The 24,957-nt window shown below is 53.4% G+C and overlaps 1 protein-coding gene across 1 annotated transcript in view; it reads right to left on the reverse strand.

Moving 5' to 3' along the window:
• LOC139748813 (cardioacceleratory peptide receptor-like) overlaps positions 1 to 24,957 on the reverse strand; it is a 114,000-nt gene that overhangs the window by 31,774 nt on the left and 57,269 nt on the right. Inside the window, exons 3-8 of the mRNA XM_071662243.1 lie at positions 20,310 to 20,445; positions 15,730 to 15,833; positions 14,428 to 14,521; positions 9,698 to 9,793; positions 5,162 to 5,347; positions 2,890 to 3,009 (exon numbers count right to left, since the gene is read on the reverse strand). Coding sequence (XP_071518344.1) covers positions 2,890 to 3,009; positions 5,162 to 5,347; positions 9,698 to 9,793; positions 14,428 to 14,521; positions 15,730 to 15,833; positions 20,310 to 20,445 — 736 coding nt within the window. The remainder of the gene's footprint in view (positions 1 to 2,889; positions 3,010 to 5,161; positions 5,348 to 9,697; positions 9,794 to 14,427; positions 14,522 to 15,729; positions 15,834 to 20,309; positions 20,446 to 24,957) is intronic.

Below are 24,957 nucleotides of genomic sequence, written 5' to 3' on the forward strand. Positions count from 1 at the left end.
CAGGAGGATGGGGACTTACCGAAGACAATCAGGAGGATGGGGACTTACCGAAGACAATCAGGAGGATGGGGACTTACCGAAGACAATCAGGAGGATGGGGACTTACCAAAGACAATCAGGAGGACGGGGACTTACCGAAGACAATCAGGAGGACGGGGACTTACCGAAGTCAATCAGGAGGATGGGGACTTACCGAAGACAATCAGGAGGACGGGGACTTACCGAAGACGATCAGGAGGACGGGGACTTGCCGAAGACAGTCAGGAGGACGGGGACTTACCGAAGTCAATCAGGAGGATGGGGACTTACCGAAGTCAATCCGGAGGATGGGGACTTACCGAAGTCAATCAGGAGGATGGGGACTTACCGAAAACACTCAGGAACAAGGGGACTTACCGAAGGCAATCAGGGGGATGGGGACTTACCGAAGCCAATCAGGAGGACGGGGACTTACCGAAGACAATCAGGAGGACGGGGACTTACTGAAGACAATCAGGAAGATGGGGACTTACCGAAGCCAATCAGGAGGACGGGGACTTACCGAAGCCAATCAGGAGGACGGGGACTTACCGAAGACGATCAGGAGGACGGGGACTTACCGAAGACAATCGGGAGGACGGGGACTGACCGAAGACGATCAGGAGGACGGGGACTTACCGAAGACGATCAGGAGGACGGCGACTTACCGAAGACAATCGGGAGGACGGGGACTTACCGAGGACAATCAGGGGGACGGGGACTTACCGAAGTCAATCAGGAGGATGGGGACTTACCGAAGACAGTCAGGAGGACGGGGACTTACCGAAGACGATCAGGAGGACGGGGACTTACCGAAGACGATCAGGGGGACGGGGACTTACCGAAGACACTCAGGAGCAAGGGGACTTACCGAAGTCAATCAGGATGACGGGGACTTACCGAAGTCAATCAGGAGGATGGGGACTTACCGAAGACGATCAGGAGGACGGGGACTTACCGAAGTCAATCAGGAGGACGGGGACTTACCGAAGACAATCAGGAGGATGGGGACTTACCGAAGTCAATCAGGAGGACGGGGACTTACCGAAGTCAATCAGGAGGACGGGGACTTACCGAAGTCAATCAGGAGGACGGAGACTTACCGAAGACAATCAGGAGGACGGGGACTTACCGAAGTCAATCAGGAGGACGGGGACTTACCGAAGACGATCAGGAGGACGGGGACTTACCGAAGTCAATCAGGAGGACGGGAACTTACCGAAGTCAATCAGGAGGACGGGGACTTACCGAAAACAATCAGGAGGATGGGGACTTACCGAAGACAATCAGGAGGACGGGGACTTACCGAAGTCAATCATGAGGACGGGGACTTACCGAAGACAATCGGGAGGACGGGGACTTATCGAAGACGATCAAGAGGACGGGGACTTACCGAAGACGATCAGGGGGACGGGGACTTACCGAAGTCAATCAGGAGGATGGGGACTTACCGAAGTCAATCAGGAGGACGGGGGCTTACCGAAGACAATCGGGAGGACGGGGACTTACCGAAGTCAATCAGGAGGATGGGGACTTACCGAAGACAATCAGGAGGATGGGGACTTACCGAAGACGATCAGGAGGACGGGGACTTACCGAAGTCAATCAGGAGGACGGGGACTTACCGAAGACGATCAGGAGGACGGGGACTTACCGAAGACAATCGGGAGGACGGGGACTTACCGAACACGATCAGGAGGACGGGGACTTACCGAAGTCAATCAGGAGGACGGGGACTTACCGAAGACAATCGGGAGGACGGGGACTTACCGAAGACGATCAGGAGGACGGGGACTTACCGAAGACAATCAGGAGGATGGGGACTTACCGAAGACAATCAGGAGGACGGGGACTTACCGAAGACAATCAGGAGGACGGGGACTTACCGAAGTCAATCAGGAGGACGGGGACTTACCGAAGTCAATCAGGAGGACGGGGACTTACCGAAGTCAATCAGGAGGACGGGGACTTACCGAAGTCAATCAGGAGGACGGGGACTTACCGAAGACAATCAGGAGGATGGGGACTTACCGAAGACAATCAGGAGGACGGGGACTTATCGAAGTCAATCAGGAGGATGGGGACTTACGAAGCCAATCAGGAGGACGGGGACTTACCGAAGACAATCAGAAGGATGGGGACTTACCGAAGACAGTCAGGAGGACGGGGACTTACCGAAGACATTCAGGAGGACGGGGACTTACCGAAGACAGTCAGGAGGACGGGGACTTACTGAAGACAATCAGAAGGATGGGGACTTACCGAAGACAATCAGGAGGACGGGGACTTACCGAAGCCAATCAGGAGGACGGGGACTTATCGAAGCCAATCGGGAGGACGGGAACCTACCGAAGTCAATCAGGAGGACGGGGACTTACCGAAGTCAATCAGGAGGCCGGGAACTTACCGAAGTCAATCAGGAGGACGGGGACTTACCGAAGATAATCAGGAGGACGGGGACTTACCGAAGTCAATCAGGAGGACGGGGACTTACCGAAGTCAATCAGGAGGATGGGGACTTACTGAAGACAATCAGGAGGACGGGGACTTACTGAAGACAATCAGGAGGATGGGGACTTACCGAAGATAATCAGGAGGATGGGGACTTACCGAAGATAATCAGGAGGATGGGGACTTACCGAAGACAATCAGGAGGATGGAGACTTACCGAAGACAATCAGGAGGACGGGGACTTACCGAAGACAATCAGGAGGACGGGGACTTACCGAAGACAATCAGAAGGATGGGGACTTACCGAAGACAATCAGGAGGATGGGGACTTACCGAAGACAATCAGGAGGATGGGGACTTACCGAAGACAATCAGGAGGATGGGGACTTACCGAAGACAATCAGGAGGATGGGGACTTACCGAAGACAATCACGAAGGTCATCTTGACTGTCTTGATCTTGGCCTTCGGGATGAGTCCCCGCGAACTGGCACGACGGGAGTCGTCCTCGTGGGTCGTCCCCCCGCCTCTCTTCTCGCCATCTGTGGGACGACCAGCACGACAGTTAACTAGGACGGGAGGAGGAGGAGGAGGACCAGCACGACAGTTAACTAGGACGGGAGGAGGAGGAGGACGACCAGCACGACAGTTAACTAGGACGGGAGGAGGAGGAGGACGACCAGCACGACAGTTAACTAGGACGGGAGGAGGAGGACGACCAGCACGACAGTTAACTAGGACGGGAGGAGGAGGACGACCAGCACGACAGTTAACTAGGACGGGAGGAGGAGGAGGACGACCAGCACGACAGTTAACTAGGACGGGAGGAGGAGGACGACCAACACGACAGTTAACTAGGACGGGAGGAGGAGGAGGACGACCAGCACGACAGTTAACTAGGACGGGAGGAGGACGACCAACACGACAGTTAACTAGGACGGGAGGAGGAGGACGACCAGCACGACAGTTAACTAGGACGGGAGGAGGAGGACGACCAGCACGACAGTTAACTAGGACGGGAGGAGGACGACCAGCACGACAGTTAACTAGGACGGGAGGAGGAGGAGGACGACCAGCACGACAGTTAACTAGGACGGGAGGAGGAGGACGACCAGCACGACAGTTAACTAGGACGGGAGGAGGACGACCAACACGACAGTTAACTAGGACGGGAGGAGGAGGACGACGACCAGCACGACAGTTAACTAGGACGGGAGGAGGAGGAGGACGACCAGCACGACAGTTAACTAGGACGGGAGGAGGAGGAGGACGACCAGCACGACAGTTAACTAGGACGGGAGGAGGAGGACGACCAACACGACAGTTAACTAGGACGGGAGGAGGAGGAGGACGACCAGCACGACAGTTAACTAGGACGGGAGGAGGAGGACGACCAGCACGACAGTTAACTAGGGACCGGGGAGCTAGGAGAGGAGGACCAGCACGACAGTTAACTAGGACGGAGGAGGAGGACGACCAACACGACAGTTAACTAGGACGGGAGGAGGAGGAGGACCAGCACGACAGTTAACTAGGACGGAGGGAGGAGGAAGGACGACGACCAGCACGACAATAACTAGGACGGGAGGAGGACGACCAGCACGACAGTTAACTAGGACGGGAGGAGGAGGACGACCAGCACGACAGTTAACTAGGACGGGAGGAGGACGACCAGCACGATAGTTAACTAGGATGGGAGGAGGAGGAGGACGACCAGCACGACAGTTAACTAGACGGAGAGGAGGGACGACAAGCACGACAGTTAACTAGGACGGGAGGAGGAGGACGACCAGCACGACAGTTAACTAGGACGGGAGGAGGAGGAGGACGACCAGCACGACAGTTAACTAGGACGGGAGGAGGACGACCAACACGACAGTTAACTAGGACGGGAGGAGGACGACCAGCACGACAGTTAACTAGGACGGGAGGAGGAGGAGGACGACCAGCACGACAGTTAACTAGGACGGGAGGAGGACCAGCACGACAGTTAACTAGGACGGGAGGAGGAGGACCAGCACGACAGTTAACTAGGACGGGAGGAGGAGGAGGACGACCAGCACGACAGTTAACTAGGACGGGAGGAGGACGACCAACACGACAGTTAACTAGGACGGGAGGAGGAGGAGGACGACCAGCACGACAGTTAACTAGGACGGGAGGAGGACGACCAGCACGACAGTTAACTAGGACGGGAGGAGGACGACCAGCACGACAGTTAACTAGGACGGGAGGAGGAGGACGACCAACACGACAGTTAACTAGGACGGGAGGAGGACGACCAGCACGACAGTTAACTAGGACGGGAGGAGGAGGACGACCAGCACGACAGTTAACTAGGACGGGAGGAGGACGACCAGCACGACAGTTAACTAGGACGGGAGGAGGAGGACCAGCACGACAGTTAACTAGGACGGGAGGAGGAGGAGGAGGACCAGCACGACAGTTAACTAGGACGGGAGGAGGAGGAGGACGACCAACACGACAGTTAACTAGGACGGGAGGAGGAGGAGGACCAGCACGACAGTTAACTAGGACGGGAGGAGGACGACCAGCACGACAGTTAACTAGGACGGGAGGAGGAGGAGGAGGACGACCAGCACGACAGTTAACTAGGACGGGAGGAGGACGACCAGAGAGAGAGAGAGAGAGAGAGAGAGAGAGAGAGAGAGAGACTGAGAGAGAGAGACTCACTCTTGGCCCCGAAAGTCTTGCTACTAAGGGTCATAATCTTGCTCTTGGACCAGATGGTGTAGACTATGATGGCGTAACAAGCAGTTATGATGACGGTCGGGAAGACGAACACAGTGAGAGCCACAAGAGTCATGTACACCTTCCACTGCCATGGCTCCGAGAAGTCGATCCAGCACTGGATCACCCCTGCAACGGAGAGGAGCGCAGACCAGATGATGGTGGTAGGGAGAGAGAGAGAGAGAGAGATAGGGTGGTTCTGGGGAGATGGGAGGGTGATGGGAGGGTACCTGCAAGGTGAGAGTAGGGAGACAGGGTGGTTCTGGGGAGATGGGAGGGTGATGGGAGGGTACCTGCAAGGTGAGAGTACGGTGAGAGGGAGAGAGATAGGGTGGTTCTGGGGAGATGGGAGGGTGATGGGAGGGTATCTGCAAGGTGAGAGTAGGGAGACAGGGTGGTTCTGGGGAGATGGGAGGGTGATGGGAGGGTACCTGCAAGGTGAGAGTAGGGTGAGAGGGGAGAGATAGGGTGGTTCTGGGGAGATGGGAGGGTGATGGGAGGGTACCTGCAAGGTGAGAGTACGGTGAGAGGGGAGAGATAGGGTGGTTCTGGGGAGATGGGAGGGTGATGGGAGGGTACCTGCAAGGTGAGAGTACGGTGAGAGGGGAGAGACAGGGTGGTTCTGGGGAGATGGGAGGGTGATGGGAGGGTATCTGCAAGGTGAGAGTACGGTGAGAGGGAGAGAGATAGGGTGGTTCTGGGGAGATGGGAGGGTGATGGGAGGGTACCTGCAAGGTGAGAGGGGAGAGATAGGGTGGTTCTGGGGAGATGGGAGGGTACGAGTACGGTGAGAGAGAGAGAGAGAGATAGGGTGGTTCTGGGGAGATGGGAGGGTAATGGGAGGGTACGAGTACGGTGAGAGGGAGAGAGATAAGGTGGTTCTGTGGAGATGGGAGGGTGATGGGAGGGTACCTGCAAGGTGAGAGTACGGTGAGAGGGGAGAGATAGGGTGGTTCTGGGGAGATGGGAGGGTGATGGGAGGGTACCTGCAAGGTGAGAGTAGGGAGACAGGGTGGTTCTGGGGAGATGGGAAAGTGATGGGAGGGTATCTGCAAGGTGAGAGTACGGTGAGAGGGAGAGAGATAGGGTGGTTCTGGGGAGATGGGAGGGTGATGGGAGGGTACCTGCAAGGTGAGAGTACGGTGAGAGGGAGAGAGATAGGGTGGTTCTGGGGAGAGGGGATGGTGATGGGAGGGTGCCTGCAAGGTGAGAGTAGGGTGAGAGGGTAGAGATAGGGTGGTTCTGGGGAGAGGGGAGGGTGATGGGAGGGTGCCAGCAAGGTGAGAGTAGGGTGAGAGGGGAGAGACAGGGTGGTTCTGGGGAGATGGGAGGGTGATGGGAGGGTACCTGCAAGGTGAGAGTACGGTGAGAGGGAGAGAGATAGGGTGGTTCTGGGGAGATGGGAGGGTGATGGGAGGGTACCTGCAAGGTGAGGGGAGAGATAGGGTGGTTCTGGGGAGATGGGAGGGTGATGGGAGGGTGCCTGCAAGGTGAGAGTAGGGTGAGAGGGGAGAGATAGGGTGGTTCTGGGGAGAGGGGAGGGTGATGGGAGGGTGCCTGCAAGGTGAGAGTAGGGTGAGAGGGGAGAGACAGGGTGGTTCTGGGGAGATGGGAGGGTGATGGGAGGGTACCTGCAAGGTGAGAGTACGGTGAGAGGGGAGAGATAGGGTGGTTACGGGGAGATGCGAGGGTGATGGGAGGGTACCTGCAAGGTGAGAGTAGGGTGAGAGGGGAGAGATAGGGTGGTTCTGGGGAGATGGGAGGGTGATGGGAGGGTGCCTGCAAGGTGAGAGTAGGGTGAGAGGGTAGAGATAGGGTGGTTCTGGGGAGATGGGAGGGTGATGGGAGGGTGCCTGCAAGGTGAGAGTAGGGTGAGAGGGGAGAGATAGGGTGGTTCTGGGGAGAGGGGAGGGTGATGGGAGGGTGCCTGCAAGGTGAGAGTAGGGTGAGAGGGGAGAGACAGGGTGGTTCTGGGGAGATGGGAGGGTGATGGGAGGGTACCTGCAAGGTGAGAGTACGGTGAGAGGGGAGAGATAGGGTGGTTACGGGGAGATGCGAGGGTGATGGGAGGGTACCTGCAAGGTGAGAGTAGGGAGATAGTGTGGTTCTGGGGAGATGGGAGGGTGATGGGAGGGTACCTGCAAGGTGAGAGTAGGGAGATAGTGTGGTTCTGGGGAGATGGGAGGGTGATGGGAGGGTACCTGCAAGGTGAGAGTACGGTGAGAGGGGAGAGATAGGGTGGTTCTGGGGAGATGGGAGGGTGATGGGAGGGTACCTGCAAGGTGAGAGTAGGGAGATAGTGTGGTTCTGGGGAGATGGGAGGGTGATGGGAGGGTATCTGCAAGGTGAGAGTACGGTGAGAGGGGAGAGATAGGGTGGTTCTGGGGAGATGGGGAGTGTGCCTGGAGTGGGTGAGAAGTATGGGTGGGGAGAGTGAGGTATGGGGTGCTTCTTGGGGAGAGGGGAGGGTGTCTGCAGCGGGGAGAGGACGCTGTGTGAAGGTGTGGTTCTGGGGAGAGGGGAGGGTGCCTGCAGCGGGGAGAGTACGGTGTGTGAGGGGAGAAGGGGTGGTTCTGGGGAGAGGGGAGGGTACCTGCAGCGGGGAGAGTACGGTGAGAGGGGAGAAGGGGTGGTTCTGGGGTGAGGGGAAGGTACCTGCAGCGGGGAGAGTACGGTGTGTGAGGGGAGAAGGGGTGGTTCTGGGGAGATGGGAGGGTACCTGCAGCGGGGAGAGTACGGTGTGTGAAGGTGTGGTTCTGGGGAGAGGGGAGGGTGCCTGCAGCGGGGAGAGTACGGTGTGTGAGGGGAGAAGGGGTGGTTCTGGGGAGAGGGGAGGGTGTGAGAGACGCTTGGGGTGCTCAGGGTAATCTCCCCACCACATTATAATTATGAGTCTCAAAATCAAGCAACATATCATACCTCATTATGGTGAAGGTGACGTGAAGGTGAATGTGACATTATGGTGGTGACGTGAAGGTGAATGTGACATTATGATGAAGGTGACGTGAAGGTGAATGTGACATTATGATGGTGAGTGAAGGTGAATGTGACATTATGATGGTGAGTGAAGGTGAATGTGACATTATGATGGTGAGTGAAGGTGAATGTGACATTATGGTGAAGGTGACGTGAAGGTGAATGTGACATTATCATGGTGAGTGAAGGTGAATGTGACATTATGATGGTGACGTGAAGGTGAATGTGACATTATGATGGTGACGTGAAGGTGAATGTGACATTATGATGGTGAGTGAAGGTGAATGTGACATTATGATGGTGAGTGAAGGTGAATGTGACATTATGATGGTGAGTGAAGGTGAATGTGACATTATGATGGTGACGTGAAGGTGAATGTGACATTATGATGGTGACGTGAAGGTGAATGTGACATTATGATGGTGAGTGAAGGTGAATGTGACATTATGATGGTGAGTGAAGGTGAATGTGACATTATGATGGTGAGTGAAGGTGAATGTGACATTATGGTGAAGGTGAGTGAAGGTGAATGTGACATTATGATGGTGACGTGAAGGTGAATGTGACATTATGATGGTGACTTGAAGGTGAATGTGACATTATGGTGAAGGTGACGTGAAGGTGAATGTGACATTATGATGGTGACGTGAAGGTGAGGGTGACATTATGATGGTGACGTGAAGGTGAATGTGACATTATGATGGTGAGTGAAGGTGAATGTAACATTATGATGGTGACGTGAAGGTGAATGTGACATTATGATGGTGAGTGAAGGTGAATGTGACATTATGGTGAAGGTGAGTGAAGGTGAATGTGACATGAATGTGAGTGAAGGTGACTTTAAGGTGAAGGTGAGTGAAGGTAATTTTATGGTGAAGGTGAGTGAAAGTAACTTTATGGTGAAGGTGAGTGAAGGTAACTTTATGGTGAAGGTGAGTAAAGGTAACTTTATAGTGAAGGTGAGTGAAGGTAACTTTATGGTGAAGGTGAGAAGGTAACTTTATGGTGAAGGTGAGTGAAGGTAACTTTATGGTGAAGGTGAGCGAAGGTAACTTTATGGTGAAGGTGAGTGAAGGTAACTTTATGGTGAAGGTGAGTGAAGGTAACTTTATGGTGAAGGTGAGTGAAGGTAACTTTATGGTGAAGGTGAGCGAAGGTAACTTTATGGTGAAGGTGAGCGAAGGTAACTTTATTGTGAAGGTGAACGAAAGTGACTTCATGGTGAAGGTGAGTGAAGGTGATTTTATGGTGAAGGTGAGTGAAAACTTTTTGATAGAGTGAAAATGACTTTATGGTGAAGGTGAGCGAAGATGACACTATGGTGAAGGTGAGTGAAGGTAACTTTATGGTGAAGGTGAGTGAACATGACCCAAGTGAGGCAGGTCGGGAGGTGGAGCGTGACACCAGATGAAGGTATGGCAGATGAAGGTGTGTCCAAGGTGAAGGTGAGGGAACATGGTGAAGGTGAACAAGGTGAAGGTGACCAAGGTGAAGGTGACCTACCGTCTATGGACGTTTCCCGGAAGAAGATCAAACTGGGTGACGCCAAGATGGCGGACAGCAGCCAAGCCACCAACACAAGTCTTCTGGCTCTACGCCCTGTGGGGGAGAGTGGCGGGTGAGAGGTGAGGGGGGAGAGTGGCGGGTGAGAGGTGAGGGGGGAGAGTGGCGGGTGAGAGGTGAGGGGAGTAAGGCGGGTGAGAGGTGGGGTAGAGTAGCGGGTGAGAGGTGAGGGGAGTAAGGCGGGTGAGAGGTGGGGTAGAGTGGCGGGTGAGAGGTGAGGGGGGAGAGTGGCGGGTGAGAGGTGAGGGGAGTAAGGCGGGTGAGAGGTGAGGGGGGAGTAAGGCGGGTGAGAGGTGAGGGGGGAGAGTGGCGGGTGAGAGGTGAGGGGGGAGTAAGGCGGGTGAGAGGTGGGGTAGAGTGGCGGGTGAGAGGTGAGGGGAGTAAGGCGGGTGAGAGGTGAGGGGGAGAGTGGCGGGTGAGAGGTGAGGGGGGAGAGTGGCGGGTGAGAGGTGAGGGGGGAGTAAGGCGGGTGAGAGGTGGGGTAGAGTAGCGGGTGAGAGGTGAGGGGAGTAAGGCGGGTGAGAGGTGAGGGGGAGAGTGGCGGGTGAGAGGTGAGGGGGGAGAGTGGCGGGTGAGAGGTGGGGTAGAGTGGCGGGTGAGAGGTGAGGGGGAGAGTGGCGGGTGAGAGGTGAGGGGAGTAAGGCGGGTGAGAGGTGGGTAGAGTGGCGGGTGAGAGGTGAGGGTAGAGTGGCGGGTGAGAGGTGAGGGGTAGAGTGGCGGGTGAGAGGTGAGGGGGGAGAGTGGCGGGTGAGAGGTGGGGTGGAGTGGAGGGTGAGAGGTGAGGGGAGAGAGTGGCGGGTGAGAGGTGAGGGGAGTAAGGCGGGTGAGAGGTGAGGGGGAGAGTGGCGGGTGAGAGGTGAGGGGGGAGAGTGGCGGGTGAGAGGTGAGGGGGGAGTAAGGCGGGTGAGAGGTGAGGGGAGTAAGGCGGGTGAGACGTGAGGGTAGAGTGGCGGGTGAGAGGTGAGGGTAGAGTGGCGGGTGAGAGGTGAGGGGAGTAAGGCGGGTGAGAGGTGGGGTAGAGTGGCGGGTGAGAGGTGAGGGGAGTAAGGCGGGTGAGACGTGAGGGTAGAGTGGCGGGTGAGAGGTGAGGGTAGAGTGGCGGGTGAGAGGTGAGGGGAGTAAGGCGGGTGAGAGGTGGGGTAGAGTGGCGGGTGAGAGGTGAGGGGAGTAAGGCGGGTGAGAGGGTGGGGTAGAGTGGCGGGTGAGAGGTGAGGGGAGTAAGGCGGGTGAATGGTGGGGTAGAGTAACGGGTGAGAGGTGAGGGGAGTAAGGCGGGTGAGAGGTGGGGTAGAGTAGCGGGTGAGAGGTGAGGGGAGTAAGGCGGGTGAGAGGTGGGGTAGAGTGGCGGGTGAGAGGTGGGGTAGAGTGGCGGGTGAGAGGTAGGGAGAGTGGCAGGTGAGAGGTGGGGAGAGTGGCGGGTGAGAGGTGGGGGAGAGTGGCGGGTGAGAGGTGGGGTAGAGTGGCGGGTGAGAGGTGGGGAGAATGTGGCGGGTGAGACGTGGGGTAGAGTGGCGGGTGGGAGGTGGGTAGAGTGGCGGGTGAGAGGTGGGGTAGAGTGGCGGGTGACAGGTGGGGGAGAGTGGCGGGTGAGAGGCGGGGAGAGTGGCGGGTTAGAGGTGGGGGAGAGTGGCGGGTGAGATGTGGGGTAGAGTGGCGTGTGAGAGGTGGGGAGAATGTGGCGGGTGAGAGGTGGGGTAGAGTGGCGGGTGAGAGGTGGGGTAGAGTGGTGGGTGAGAGGTGGGGAGAGTGGCGGGTAAGAGGTGGTGGGAGAGTGGCGGGTGAGAGGTGGGGTAGAGTGGTGGGTGAGGGGTGGGGTAGAGTGGCGGGTGAGAGGTGGTGGGAGAGTGGCGGGTGAGAGGTGGGGTAGAGTGGCGGGTGAGAGGTGGGGAGTTAGGCGGGGGAGGGAGGGAGAGTGGCGGGTGAGAGGTGGGAGAGAGTGGCGGGTGAGAGGTGGAGAGAGTGGAAAGTGAGAGGTGGTGAGAGTGGCAGGTGAGAGGTGGGGAGAGTGGCGGGTGAGAGGTGGGGTAGAGTGGCGGGTGAGAGGTGGTGAGAGTGGCAGGTGAGAGAGAGGTAGAGTGGCGTGTGAGAGGTGGGGTACAGTGGCGGGTGAGAGGTGGGGAGAGTGGCGGGTGAGAGGTGGGGGAGAGTGGCGGGTGAGAGGTGGGGAGAGTGGCGGGTGAGAGGTGGGGAGAGAGTGGCGGGTGAGAGGTGGTGAGAGTGGCAGGTGAGAGGGAGGTAGAGTGGCGGGGGAGAGGTGGGTTAGAGTGGCGGGTGAGAGGTGGGAAGAGTGGCGGGTGAGAGGTGGGGAGAGTGGCGGGTGAGAGGTGAGGGGAGTAAGGCGGGTGGAGAGGTGGGGTAGAGTGGCGGGTGAGAGGTGGGGTAGAGTGGGCGGGTGAGAGGTAGGGAGAGTGGCAGGTGAGAGGTGGGGAGAGTGGCGGGTGAGAGTGGGGGAGAGGGGCGGGTGAGAGGTGGGGTAGAGTGGCGGGTGAGAGGTGGGGAGAATGTGCGGGACGGGGTAGAGTGCGGTGGGAGGTGGTAGAGTGGCGGGTGGGAGGTGGGGTAGAGTGGCGGGTGAGCAGGTGGGTGAGAGTGGCGGGTGAGAGCGGAGAGGGCGGGTTAGAGGTGGGAGAGGCGGTAGAGTGGGAGTGGGGTGAGGGGGGTAGAGTGCAGGGGAGGTGTGGGGAGAGTGGGAGGGTGAGAGGTGGGAGATAGGTGGGTAGTGAGGTGGGGAGTAGCGTGGGGGGAAGTGCGGTAGAGGTGGGAGAGAGTGGGGTGAAGGTAGAGTAAGGATGGGTGGGAAGGGGTTGGGGGGAGTGAGGTGGGAGAGGTGAGGAGAGTGGCGGGTGAGAGGTGAGTGGGGGAGAGAAGGTTGGGGGTGAGAGGTGGGGTAGAGTGGAGGATGGGTGGGGAGAGGGTGAGAGTGGGGGGAGAGGGGGTAGGTGGGGAGAGTGGGGTGAGGTGGGAGAGAGTGGGGGTGAGAGGTGTGAGTGTGAGGGAGTAAGTGCGGGAGAGGTGAGGGGGGGGAGAGTGGCGGGTGAGAGGTGGGGAGAGTGGCGGTGTGAGGGTGAGGGGGAGAGTGGGGTAGAGTGGGTGGGGGTAGAGTGGCGGGTGAGAGGTAGGGGGAGGAGGTGAGGGTGGAGAGTGAGGGTGAGAGGTGAGGAGAGAGTGGCGGGTGAGAGGTGGTGAGAGTGGCGGGTGAGAGGGGGGTAGAGTGGCGGGTGAGAGGTGGGGTAGAGTGGCGGGTGAGAGGTGGGGAGAGTGGCGGGTGAGAGGTGGGAGAGAGTGGCGGGTGAGAGGTGGGGAAGAGTGGCGGGTGAGAGGTGGGGAAGAGTGGCGGGTGAGAGGTGGGGTAGAGTGACGAGTGAGAGGTGGGGTAGAGTGGCGGGTGAGAGGTGGAGAGTGGGGGTAAGGTAAGTGGCGGGTGAGAGGATGGGGAGAGTGGCGGGTGAAGTAGGTGTGGGAGAGTGGCGGGTGAGAGTGGAGTGGCGGGAGAGGTGGGAGAGTGGCGGGTGAAGGTGGGGTAGAGTGGAGAGTGAGAGGTGAGGGGGGAGGTGGATAGGTGGGGAGAGTGAAGGCTAGGTTGGGAGAGTGAGTAGGGTGGAATGAGGGATGGTGGGAGAGTAAGGTATGGGTGGGGAGAGTGAGGTATGGGTGGGGAGAGTAAGGTATGGGTGGGGAGAGTGAGGTATGGGTAGGTGAGGTATGTGGGCGGGGAGAGTAAGGTATGGGTGGGGAGAGTGAGGTATGGGTGGGGAGAGTAAGGTATGGGTGGGGAGAGTGAGATATGGGTGGGGAGAGTAAGGTATGGGTTGGGAGAGTAAGGTATGGGTGGGGAGAGTGAGATATGGGTGGGGAGAGTAAGGTATGGGTAGAGAGAGTGAGGTATGGGTGGGGAGAGTGAGGTATGGGTGGGAAAAGTGAGGTATGGGTTGGGAGAGTGAGGTACGGGTGGGGAGAGTGAGGTATGGGTGGGGAGAGTGAGGTATGGGTTGGGAGAGTGAGGTATGGGTAGGTGAGGTATGGGTGGGGAGAGTGAGGTATGGGTAGGTGAGGTATGGGCGGGGAGAGTAAGGTATAGGTGGGGAGAGTGAGGTATGGGTGGGGAGAGTAAGGTATGGGTGGGGAGAGTGAGGTATGGGTTGGGGAGAATATACCATCACCAAGTTGGGCCACTGAACTAATCACTAGTTCACAAAGCAATCAAATATCAACACTTGTATCAACACTTGTAACTTACGATCCAAAACTTTACTTAACAGACCTTAAGTAATTTAAGTACCAGGGGTTGTATGCAGAAAACTTCTTAGAATGCTTAAGTATGCTTAACCCCAAAGAATTTTACTTAACTTTAAGAGTTTTGCTAAGCATGTTTCTGAAAGCTGCCCTACGCTTAAGTATTTGCTTAGCAGACGACAAATATTTTGACCCAAACTGCATTTCATACTTCTTCAATCTTATGCTTAAGTTTTGCTAAGCATCGTGCTTAGCCCTTTTTTGTGTGGCACTTAAGTCACTTGCTCAGCTAAGCATAAAAGTAAGCAGAAATCTAAGAATTTGTCTGCATACGGCCCCTGGTGTGTGTGTGTGTGTGTGTGGGTGTGTGTGTGTGTGTGTGTGTGTGTGTGTGTGTGTGTGTGTGTGTGTGTGTGTGTGAGTAACGGGTTACTTACAGCTGCCGGAGAAGTTCATTGGGTGGGTAATGGCGTCGTAGCGATCAATGCTCAGGGCCACCAAGACGTACGTGGAAGAATACGTCACCACCACCTGATGATTGGCCGGAGAGAAAGAAAACGGGATGAGGGTTGAGAGCCTTGGAAGAAAATGGGATGTGGGTTGAGGCTGTCTCACAGGAAAAACTGAAGAATTGGAGACGTATGATGGGGTGGTTGCATTGAGAGGAAATTGGAGGAGGGTTGGTCTTGAAGAAAACGGAATGAGGGTTGATGTTGAAGAAAATGGGATGAGGGTTGAGGATGTTTCACAAAAAAAAATTAAAAAATTGGAGGCGTGTGTGTCGGGGAGTGGCTAAACTGAGAGAAAACTGGGATGAGTTTGGCTCTCAAAGAAAACTGCAAATGGACGTGGATGAAAACAGCAGAAAATGGGAGTAGGCCCATTCGAAACCAAGGAAAGAAAATGGAGACATAGAAATTCAGATTATGTAGAAAATGGGGTTCGAGTTTGGGCCACATAGAAAATGGAATGTCAATACCTTACAGGGGAAATGAACACAAATGATGTAGCACAGCACTTGCATATGTGGCACAGAGGGTGTGGTGGGAGATGTGGCACAGAGGGTGTGGTGGGAAGTGTTGGCATAGAGGGCGTGTCATAGGTGTATCACAGAGGGCGTGACACAGATGTGGCACAGAGGGCGTGCCATAGGTGTGGCATAGAAGGCATGCCATGGGTGTTGGTACACAGGGCGTGCCATAGTTGAGTGGCACAGAGGGCGTGTGTGGCACAGAGGGTGTATGTGGCAGAGAGAGGGTGTGTTTGTGGCAGAGAGAGGGTGTGTAGCACAGAGGGGGTGGTGTGTGTGGCACAGAGGGGGTGGTGTGTGTGTGTGTGTGTGTGTGTGTGTGTGTGTGTGTGTGTGTGGCACAGAGGGGGTGGTGTGTGTGTGTGTGGCACAGAGGGGGTGTGTGTGTGTGTGAGTGTGGAACAGAGGTGGTGTGTGTGTGTGTGTGTGTGTGTGTGTGTGTGTGTGTGTGTGTGTGGCACAGAGGTGGTGTGTGTGTGAGTGTGGCACAGAGGGGGTGGTGTGTGTGTGTGAGTGTGGCACAGAGGTGGTATGTGTGTGTGTGAGTGTGGCACAGAGGGGGTGGTGTGTGTGTGTGTGGCACAGAGGGGGTGGTGTGTGTGTGTGAGTGTGGCACAGAGGTGGTATGTGTGTGTGTGAGTGTGGCACAGAGGGGGTGGTGTGTGTGTGTGTGGCACAGAGGTGGTGTGTGTGTGAGTGTGGCACAGACCTGAGCGAAGCGTATTATCTTGCAGCCGACGTTGCCTGCGTACCAAGACACTGTGCTCTTCCACACTATGTCTGTCAACACACTGATGACGCCCACTGACAAATCTGTAACATGGCAAGATAAACACGGTCACTCTCCCACTGCTGACACCACTAACTCCAGTGGTACATGGCAAGATAAACACGGTCACACTCCCACTGCTGACACCACTAACTCCAGTGGTACAGCCAAGATAAACACGGTCACACTCCCACTGCTGACACCACTAACTCCAGTGGTACATGGCAAGATAAACACGGTCACTCTCCCACTGCTGACACCACTAACTCCAGTGGTACATGGCAAGATAAACACGGTCACTCTCCCACTGCTGACACCACTAACTCCAGTGGTACAGCCAAGATAAACACGGTCACACTCCCACTGCTGACACCACTAACTCCAGTGGTACATGGCAAGATAAACACGGTCACTCTCCCACTGCTGACACCACTAACTCCAGTGGTACATGGCAAGATAAACACGGTCACACTCCCACTGCTGACACCACTAACTCCAGTGGTACATGGCAAGATAAACACGGTCACTCTCCCACTGCTGACACCACTAACTCCAGTGGTACAGCCAAGATAAACACGGTCACTCTCCCACTGCTGACACCACTAACTCCAGTGGTACATGGCAAGATAAACACGGTCACTCTCCCACTGCTGACACCACTAACTCCAGTGGTACATGGCAAGATAAACACGGTCACTCTCCCACTGCTGACACCACTAACTCCAGTGGTACAGCCAAGATAAACACGGTCACACTCCCACTGCTGACACCACTAACTCCAGTGGTACATGGCAATTTAAACACGGTCACTCTCCCACTGCTGACACCACTAACTCCAGTGGTACATGGCAAGATAAACACGGTCACTCTCCCACTGCTGACACCACTAACTCCAGTGGTACATGGCAAGATAAACACGGTCACACTCCCACTGCTGACACCACTAACTCCAGTGGTACATGGCAAGATAAACACGGTCACTCTCCCACTGCTGACACCACTAACTCCAGTGGTACAGCCAAGATAAACACGGTCACACTCCCACTGCTGACACCACTAACTCCAGTGGTACAGCCAAGATAAACACGGTCACACTCCCACTGCTGACACCACTAACTCCAGTGGTACATGGCAAGATAAACACGGTCACTCTCCCACTGCTGACACCACTAACTCCAGTGGTACAGCCAAGATAAACACGGTCACTCTCCCACTGCTGACACCACTAACTCCAGTGGTACAGCCAAGATAAGGACCTGTCATACTCCCACTGCTGACACCACTAACTCCAGTGGTACAGGCAAGATAAGAACCTGTCACACTCCCACTGCTGACACCACTAACTCCAGTGGTACAGCCAAGATAAGGACGGTCACACACTGCTGACACCACTAACTCCAGTGGTACAGCCAAGATAAGGACGGTCACACACTGCTGACACCACTAACTCCAGTGGTGCTCACGCGGTATACACAGTGGTAGAGAGAAGACAGACACAGTCATTCAAGAATCCCACTGCTAACACAACAGAAGTGGATCACTCCAGTGGTGCTGACGTGGTATACACAGTGGTAGAGAGAATATATACCCAGTCAGTCAGAAATCCACTACTGACACCACACTAAAGTGGATTTCTCCAGTGGTGCTGACGTGGTATACACAGTGGTAGAGGGGGAACAAACACAGTAATTCAAAAATCCCACTGCTGACAGACCAAACTGGATTTCTCCAGTGGTGGTGACGTGGTATACACAGTGGTGGAGGGGACACTCATGCATTCGCAATGTTTCCTTTGCTGCCGCCACTGTGAACTGATCCAGTGGTGCTTCCATACTTTCAATAGATATGTAATCTATTTACCTTAAAAAGTATATACCCACATCCCACATATACTCCACATATACCAAATATCACAAAATTATATCGTTTAAGACAAACCCATACATATACATATGTACACAGTGGTGTTTATACATATAAAAGGCACACACACACACACACACACACACACACACACACACACACACACACACACACCACATAAATATACACATATCAATAAGATATATATATATATATATATATATATATATATATATATATATATATATATATATATATATATATATATATATATATGTACATGCATAAGCACATAGTCACATATGATGGATAGTGGTCATCTTCACCACCCACAAGTCTCACAGGTCAGGGTTCGAATCCTACATCAGGCATCTGGCTCACAGTCAACCCAGCTGTTCATCATTATGATTTCCATTTTCATCTTTTATTGATATCATTCGATGAACTGATTTCGGATATTTACGTATACGTTCCCCTTCCCCTTCTGACCAAAGTCTGGTATATGATCTAGCTCATGGACTCTTCACTTCCTTCCTCTCCTTCCTCCAAACCAGCACCCGACTTTAAACGCCAATATCGGCGTTTTAATATCGTCGACTTGACTTAACTCTCGAAAAATGCCTTTGTGGGCCCCCCCTTCCTCCCCCCCCCCCTCCTCTTGTCGGCGAAATTGCACCCACCTCTTCCTCAAACAACGTTTCAAAGTTTCTTTGTTGGCCCTGATGGCCATCGGGTATTGTAGGAGGAACAGAGGCATTGATAATCCTTCCTTATTTCTCTACGACTATTTAATCACTGGAGTCCATCATTGTTCGACCATTCTTGCCCCAGAGACGTTCGGGGGGAAAAAGGGAGGGATGGGGGATGGATGGTGGGGGGGAGATTTGGCACATCAGCTTCGTGTAGGAATCGAACCCCTACTTTATTGAAGAAATTGTGACGACGCTTTTTTTTTTTTATTCTTTGGACAAAAGTATTTCCCCAAAAGTTTCCTCTTAGTTTTCGCATTCCGGAGATGTTATAACTGTCTCACACTGACACACCAACTCTTTTTTCCCTCCTTAATTTTTTTTTCTCCAGAAACTCCATCTTGGACGACTCCAATTTTCCCTCACTCCCTGGTCCTCTTCTTGCTTCCCTGAGTCATGCCCAGTAATCTCTTTTCGTAAAGACCAGAAAGCGCTAACGCCTGTGCTTGATCGTCTATATCAAAGCGCTAACGCCTGTGCTTGCTCGTCTATATCAAAGCGCTAGCGCCTGTGCTTGCTCGTCTATATCGCTTTAAACTCAAAATATATCAATTTCAGACACATTCATTGGTACATTCTGTCAATACATTTGCATGCCTGATCCTGGACTTCCAAATTAGCATCTTCGTACTCATCATTTCCCATCTCCAAAGCTGTCTGACCCCCTTTTTTCCAAACTCATATCCTTAAGAATCTTGAATGCGTCTCCTTGTGTGTTGTCTACCTTCCAATCCTCATCATCTTGCGAGGTTCCCTTCCCCCCACACACGTTTGCGCTCGCCTCCTAGTCGGGCATCCTGGCTCACTGTATCGCCACCATCTGTGATCCCTCGTCCCCTAGTCGCAGTTCGACACCCATGGAACAGCATTACAACCTCGCGTCGCATCTCAAGACTCATTCTCCACTTGTTGATACTGACGTACGACGGTACGACCCTTGAGCACGACGGTACGATCCTTGAGCACGACGGTACGACCCTTGAGCACGACGGTACGATCCTTGACCACGACGGTACGACCCCTTGAGCACGACGACGGTACGACCCCTTGAGCACGACGATACGACCCTTGACCACGACGGTACGACCCCTGAACACGACGGTACGATCCTTGAACACGACGGCGGTACGATCCCTTGAGCACGACGACGGTACGACCCCTTGAGCACGACGACGATACGACCCCTTGAGCACGACGACGGTACGACCCTTGAACACGACGGTACGACCCCTTGAACACGACGGTACGACCCTTGAGCACGACGACGGTACGACCCCTTGAGCACGACGACGGTACGACTCCTTGACCACGACGACGGTACGACCCCTTGTCTACTATACCTTAGCCTTTGACTGTTACAGTTACCCTTAGTTAAAGGGTCCCGGGATGATAGGGGGGTCGTAAAGTCGTCTGGTATACGACAAGCCAAGGTACGTCAACACGCCAAGACGTACGAAGGCGCTGGGGGGTGGCGGAGAGAGGGGTGGTGGTGCCATTTCATGGTGTGGCGGGGTGGTGGCGACGGGAATGGATGAAGGCAGCAAGTATGTATTGACCTGCGACTGCCAGATGCGTGGCGGGGTGGTGGCGACGGGAATGGATGAAGGCAGCAAGTATGTACTGACCTGCAACTGCCAGATGTGTGGCGGGGTGGTGGCGACGGGAATGGATGAAGGCAGCCAGTATGAATCATGTACTGACCTGCGACTGCCAGATGTGTGGCGGGGTGGTGGCGACGGGAATGGATGAAGGCAGCAAGTATGTACTGACCTACGACTGCCAGATGTGTGGCGGGGTGGTGGCGACGGGAATGGATGAAGGCAGCAAGTATGTACTGACCTGCGACTGCCAGATGTGTGGCGGGGTGGTGGCGACGGGAATGGATGAAGGCATCAAGTATGTACTGACCTGCGACTGCCAGATGCATGATGAAGAAGTTGGTGCGGGATTTCCTGGTCTTGGAAAGAAGCAGAGCTGTGATGACAGCAATGTTGCCCACTACAATGGAGATGAACAGCAACCATAACACGGTGAACTGCTCCGTCTGTGTGGGGGAGAACAGAGAACAACACTTGAAGAACATTGGGATGGTGATGAACAGGAGCTATAACACGGTGAACTGCTCCGTCTGTGTGGGGGAGAACAGAGAACAACACTTGAAGAACATCTAGGATGGTGATGAACAGGAGGCATAACACGGTGAACTGCTCCGTCTGTGTGGGGAGAACAGAGAACAACACTTGAAGAACATCTAGGATGGTGATGAACAGGAGGCATAACACGGTGAACTGCTCCGTCTGTGTGGGGAGAACAGAGAACAACACTTGAAGAACATCTAGGATGGTGATGAACAGGAGGCATAACACGGTGAACTGCTCCGTCTGTGTGGGGGAGAACAGAGAACAACACTTGAAGAACATCTAGGATGGTGATGAACAGGAGCTATAACACGGTGAACTGCTCCGTCTGTGTGGGGGAGAACAGAGAACAACACTTGAAGAACATTGGGATGGTGGTGAACAGAAGCTATAACATGGTGAACTGCTCCGTCTGTGTGGGGGAGAACAGAGAACAACACTTGAAGAACATTGGGATGGTGATGAACAGGAGCTATAACACGGTGAACTGCTCCGTCTGTGTGGGGAGAACAGAGAACAATACTTGAAGAACATCCACGGTGGGGATGAACAGAAGCCATAACACTGAACTACTCCGTCTGTCGGGGGAAAAGAACAGAGAACACAGGCTTGAAGAACATCTAAGATATAACAAACCATGTCATTATTCATAACATTTCGATATGTGTCTAAATTTCTCCGGTACGACAACTTTCTGCCTGTGGTACGATAATCTCTCCCCTGCCATACGTACGATAAACTCTCCCTGCCATACGTACGATAAACTCTCCCTGCCATACGTACGATAATCTCTCCCTGCCATACGTACGATAAACTCTCCTTGCCATACGTACGATAATCTTTCCCTGCCATACGTACGATAATCTCTCCCTGCCATACGTGCGATAATCTCTCCCTGCCATACGTACGATAAACTCTCCCTGCCATACGTACGATAATATTTCCCTGCCATACGTACGATAAACTCTCAATGCCATACGTACGATAATCTTTCCCTGCCATACGTACGATAATCTCTCCCTGCCATACGTGCGATAATCTCTCCCTGCCATACGTGCGATAATCTCTCCCTGCCATACGTACGATAATCTTTCCCTGCCATACGTACGATAATCTCTCAATGCCATACGTACGGTAATCTCTCCCTGCCATACGTACGATAAACTCTCCCTGCCATACGTACGATAATCTCTCTGCCATACGTACGATAAACTCTCCCTGCCATACGTGCGATAATCTCTCCCTGCCATACGTACGATAATCTCTCCCTCTCCCATACGTACGATAATCCCTCCCTGCCATACGTACGATAATCTAGAATCCGCCCCTCAACTTCCAAGTCTATTAATTCAGCATCAAGGACACTCCAGTCGTTAAGGTGGCTCTTGGAAGTTTGTAATTAAACAAGGTTAATTACCCTCTATACAGCTCTCGGGTCTTTAAGTGTCATTAGGATTAGCATAGCGAGTAATGAGTGGGGGGGGGGGGGGAGCAAATAATCGTAAGGACTGACGTAACGATAGATGTGTCGTGCATCAGCCAATGGCATCGTTGCATTTCCGTGACGTCCAAGTGTGATGACGTCGTGGTGGTCTACCAATCACATAGGTACACTGAAGTGACGTCGTTTAAGCCGACTAATCACCGGGAGATTTTCGTACATCAGCCAATGGCATCGCAGCATGTCTGTGACGTCAAGCGTGATGACGTTACGGTGGTCTACCAATCACATAGCTACATTTTTTTAGTGGCGTCATTTGAGCCGATCAATCAACAGAGAGACTTTCGTACCTCAGCCAATGGCATCTCTGCAGGATGGTGACGTCACGTGAAATGACATAATGGTGATCAGCCAATCACATACCTACACTTAAGCGACGTCATTTGAGCCGACCAATCAGAAAGAGACTTACGTACAGTATGGGATGATGGCCAATTTCTCTCTCTCTCTCTCTCTCTCTCTCTCTCTCTCTCTCTCTCTCTCTCTCTCTCTCTCTCTCTCTCTCTCTCTTATTTTGCCGACTCTGGCAAAATATCTATTGCCGTCCGTGAGGCCCTAGGCTGTACGCTGATTGGATGAGATAACTGAAAACTCCATTCCACAACGAAGTTAACCTTTCAATGGCTTTACCCTTTCGTTATAAACTATATATATATATATATATATATATATATATATATATATATATATATATATATATACAAATTTATTTATATACAAATATATAAATATATAAATAGAAAGATGAGGAAAAGTTCTTAATTTAACGCAGACATGTAGATAAGAAATAAAGAAATTTGGAAAAAGTATTAATAATTCACATAACCACGAAATTATTTTTACTGACTGCACTTCGGAAAAGAGAAAAAAGAGTCTTTGATAATTTGTAATAATCTTATTACATGTAATCTTTTTTTTAAACCCTACCTGAAAGCGATACGGGTCAGCCAGAGGCGCTTGGTAGTGTGTGTGTGTGTGCGGTCAATAGGACCTCCAACCAACCCAACCCACCCCTACCACCCCAATGAGACAATGTAAACAAGTTCCAAATATCATCTTTTTAAAACTCTCCTGTAAGACTTTTTTTAAAACGTCCGGTCCACATATATTTTTTCCCCCCCCGTTCGAGCAAACCTCTTTCCCCTCTCTGTGAGAGAGGAAGGGGACTATTTTTCCCCCCCCTTTCCCTTTTACCCATTTCCCCTCCCCTCCCTACCCCCAAGGGATTCGAACCTGAGCCAATATTCTCTGGGGATTTTCTTCTCTTTTTCCCCCCCCCCTTGCGCCACTCTTAAGTCTTTGTTTATTTATCTATCGGGGGTTCATTCCTTTGGACCCACACGTCCCCTTATCTATCAGAGGGGTTCATTCCTTTGGGCCCCCTATCTATCAGGGGGTTCATTCCTTTGGGCCCCCTATCTATCAGGGGGTTCATTCCTTTGGGCCCCCTATCTATCAGGGGGTTCATTCTTTTGGGCCCCCTATCTATTAGGGGGTTCATTCCTTTGGGCCCCCTATCTATCAGGGGGTTCATTCCTTTGGGCCCCCTATCTATCAGGGGGTTCATTCCTTTGGGCCCCCTATCTATCAGAGGGGTTCATTCCTTTGGGCCCCCTATCTATCAGGGGGTTCATTCCTTTGGGCCCCCTAGCTATCAGGGGGTTCATTCCTTTGGGCCCCCTATCTATCAGGGGGTTCATTCCTTTGGGCCCCCTATCTATCAGGGGGTTCATTCCTTTGGGCCCCCTATCTATCAGGGGGTTCATTCCTTTGGGCCCCCTATCTATCAGGGGGTTCATTCCTTTGGGCCCCCTATCTATCAGGGGGTTCATTCCTTTGTCCCCCCTATCTATCAGGGGGTTCATTCCCTTGGGGCCCCTATCTATCAGGGGGTTCATTCCTTTGGGCCCCCTATCTATCAGGGGGTTCATTCCCTTGGGGCCCCTATCTATCAGGGGGTTCATTCCTTTGGGCCCCCTATTTATCAGGGGGTTCATTCCTTTGGGCCCCCTATCTATCAGGGGGTTCATTCCTTTGGGCCCCCTATCTATCAGGGGGTTCATTCCTTTGGGCCCCCTATCTATCAGGGGGTTCATTCCTTTGGGCCCCCTAGCTATCAGAGGGTTCATTCCTTTGGGCCCCCTAGCTATCAGGGGGTTCATTCCTTTGGGCCCCCTATCTATAAGGGGGTTCATTCCTTTGGGCCCATACACCATCCTTTGGTATCCATTCCTTGCAAAGGTCTAATCACACTTCGAGGAAATGAGAGAGAGAGAGAGAGAGAGAGAGAGAGAGAGAGAGAGAGAGAGAGAGAGAGAGAGAGAGAGACGGGGGGGGGCGGCTATTATACAAGGCAATTAACTAGGTCTAATTACTAACTTCTGACAACACTAATTGGGGAAGTCAACACTTGTTAATGCTCAATGGATAGGCTCCTGAGTTTGGCTGGACTCCGGCACATCGTACGTGAGGAAGGAGAATGGCGCGCGTCCGAGAGTGCCAAGTTCATGTGGGTCAAAGAGTTGAATAATCTTTGATTGAACATGTTAATCTTAGAAGGTCAGGCTTCGAACCCTGCCTAACAGCCCCCAACTCGAACGACCTCCAGATACGATACCTAGACAATTACCATTGTTGTTGAGCATCAAACTTCAATTGTACAGGGTTCGAACCCTGCCCTTATATGATTAACATATTCATTTAAAAGGTGACTCAACTCTTTAACCCTTTTTGAACTTGTGTGCGTCACCCAACGGTGGGATTCGAACCGATAGCATTTGTGATGAAGCTGGAGACACTAAAACACTAAGCCATCGAGTCCATAATTACGAAATGACCATTTATGGGTTCCCTAACCCAACCATTAGCCTCTACAGCTAACAAACAAGAGGTAGCGGTTCGAATCCTGCTGTCAAAT

The sequence above is a fragment of the Panulirus ornatus genome, chromosome 5, assembly GCF_036320965.1.
Source record: "Panulirus ornatus isolate Po-2019 chromosome 5, ASM3632096v1, whole genome shotgun sequence".
Lineage (NCBI taxonomy): Eukaryota > Metazoa > Arthropoda > Malacostraca > Decapoda > Palinuridae > Panulirus > Panulirus ornatus.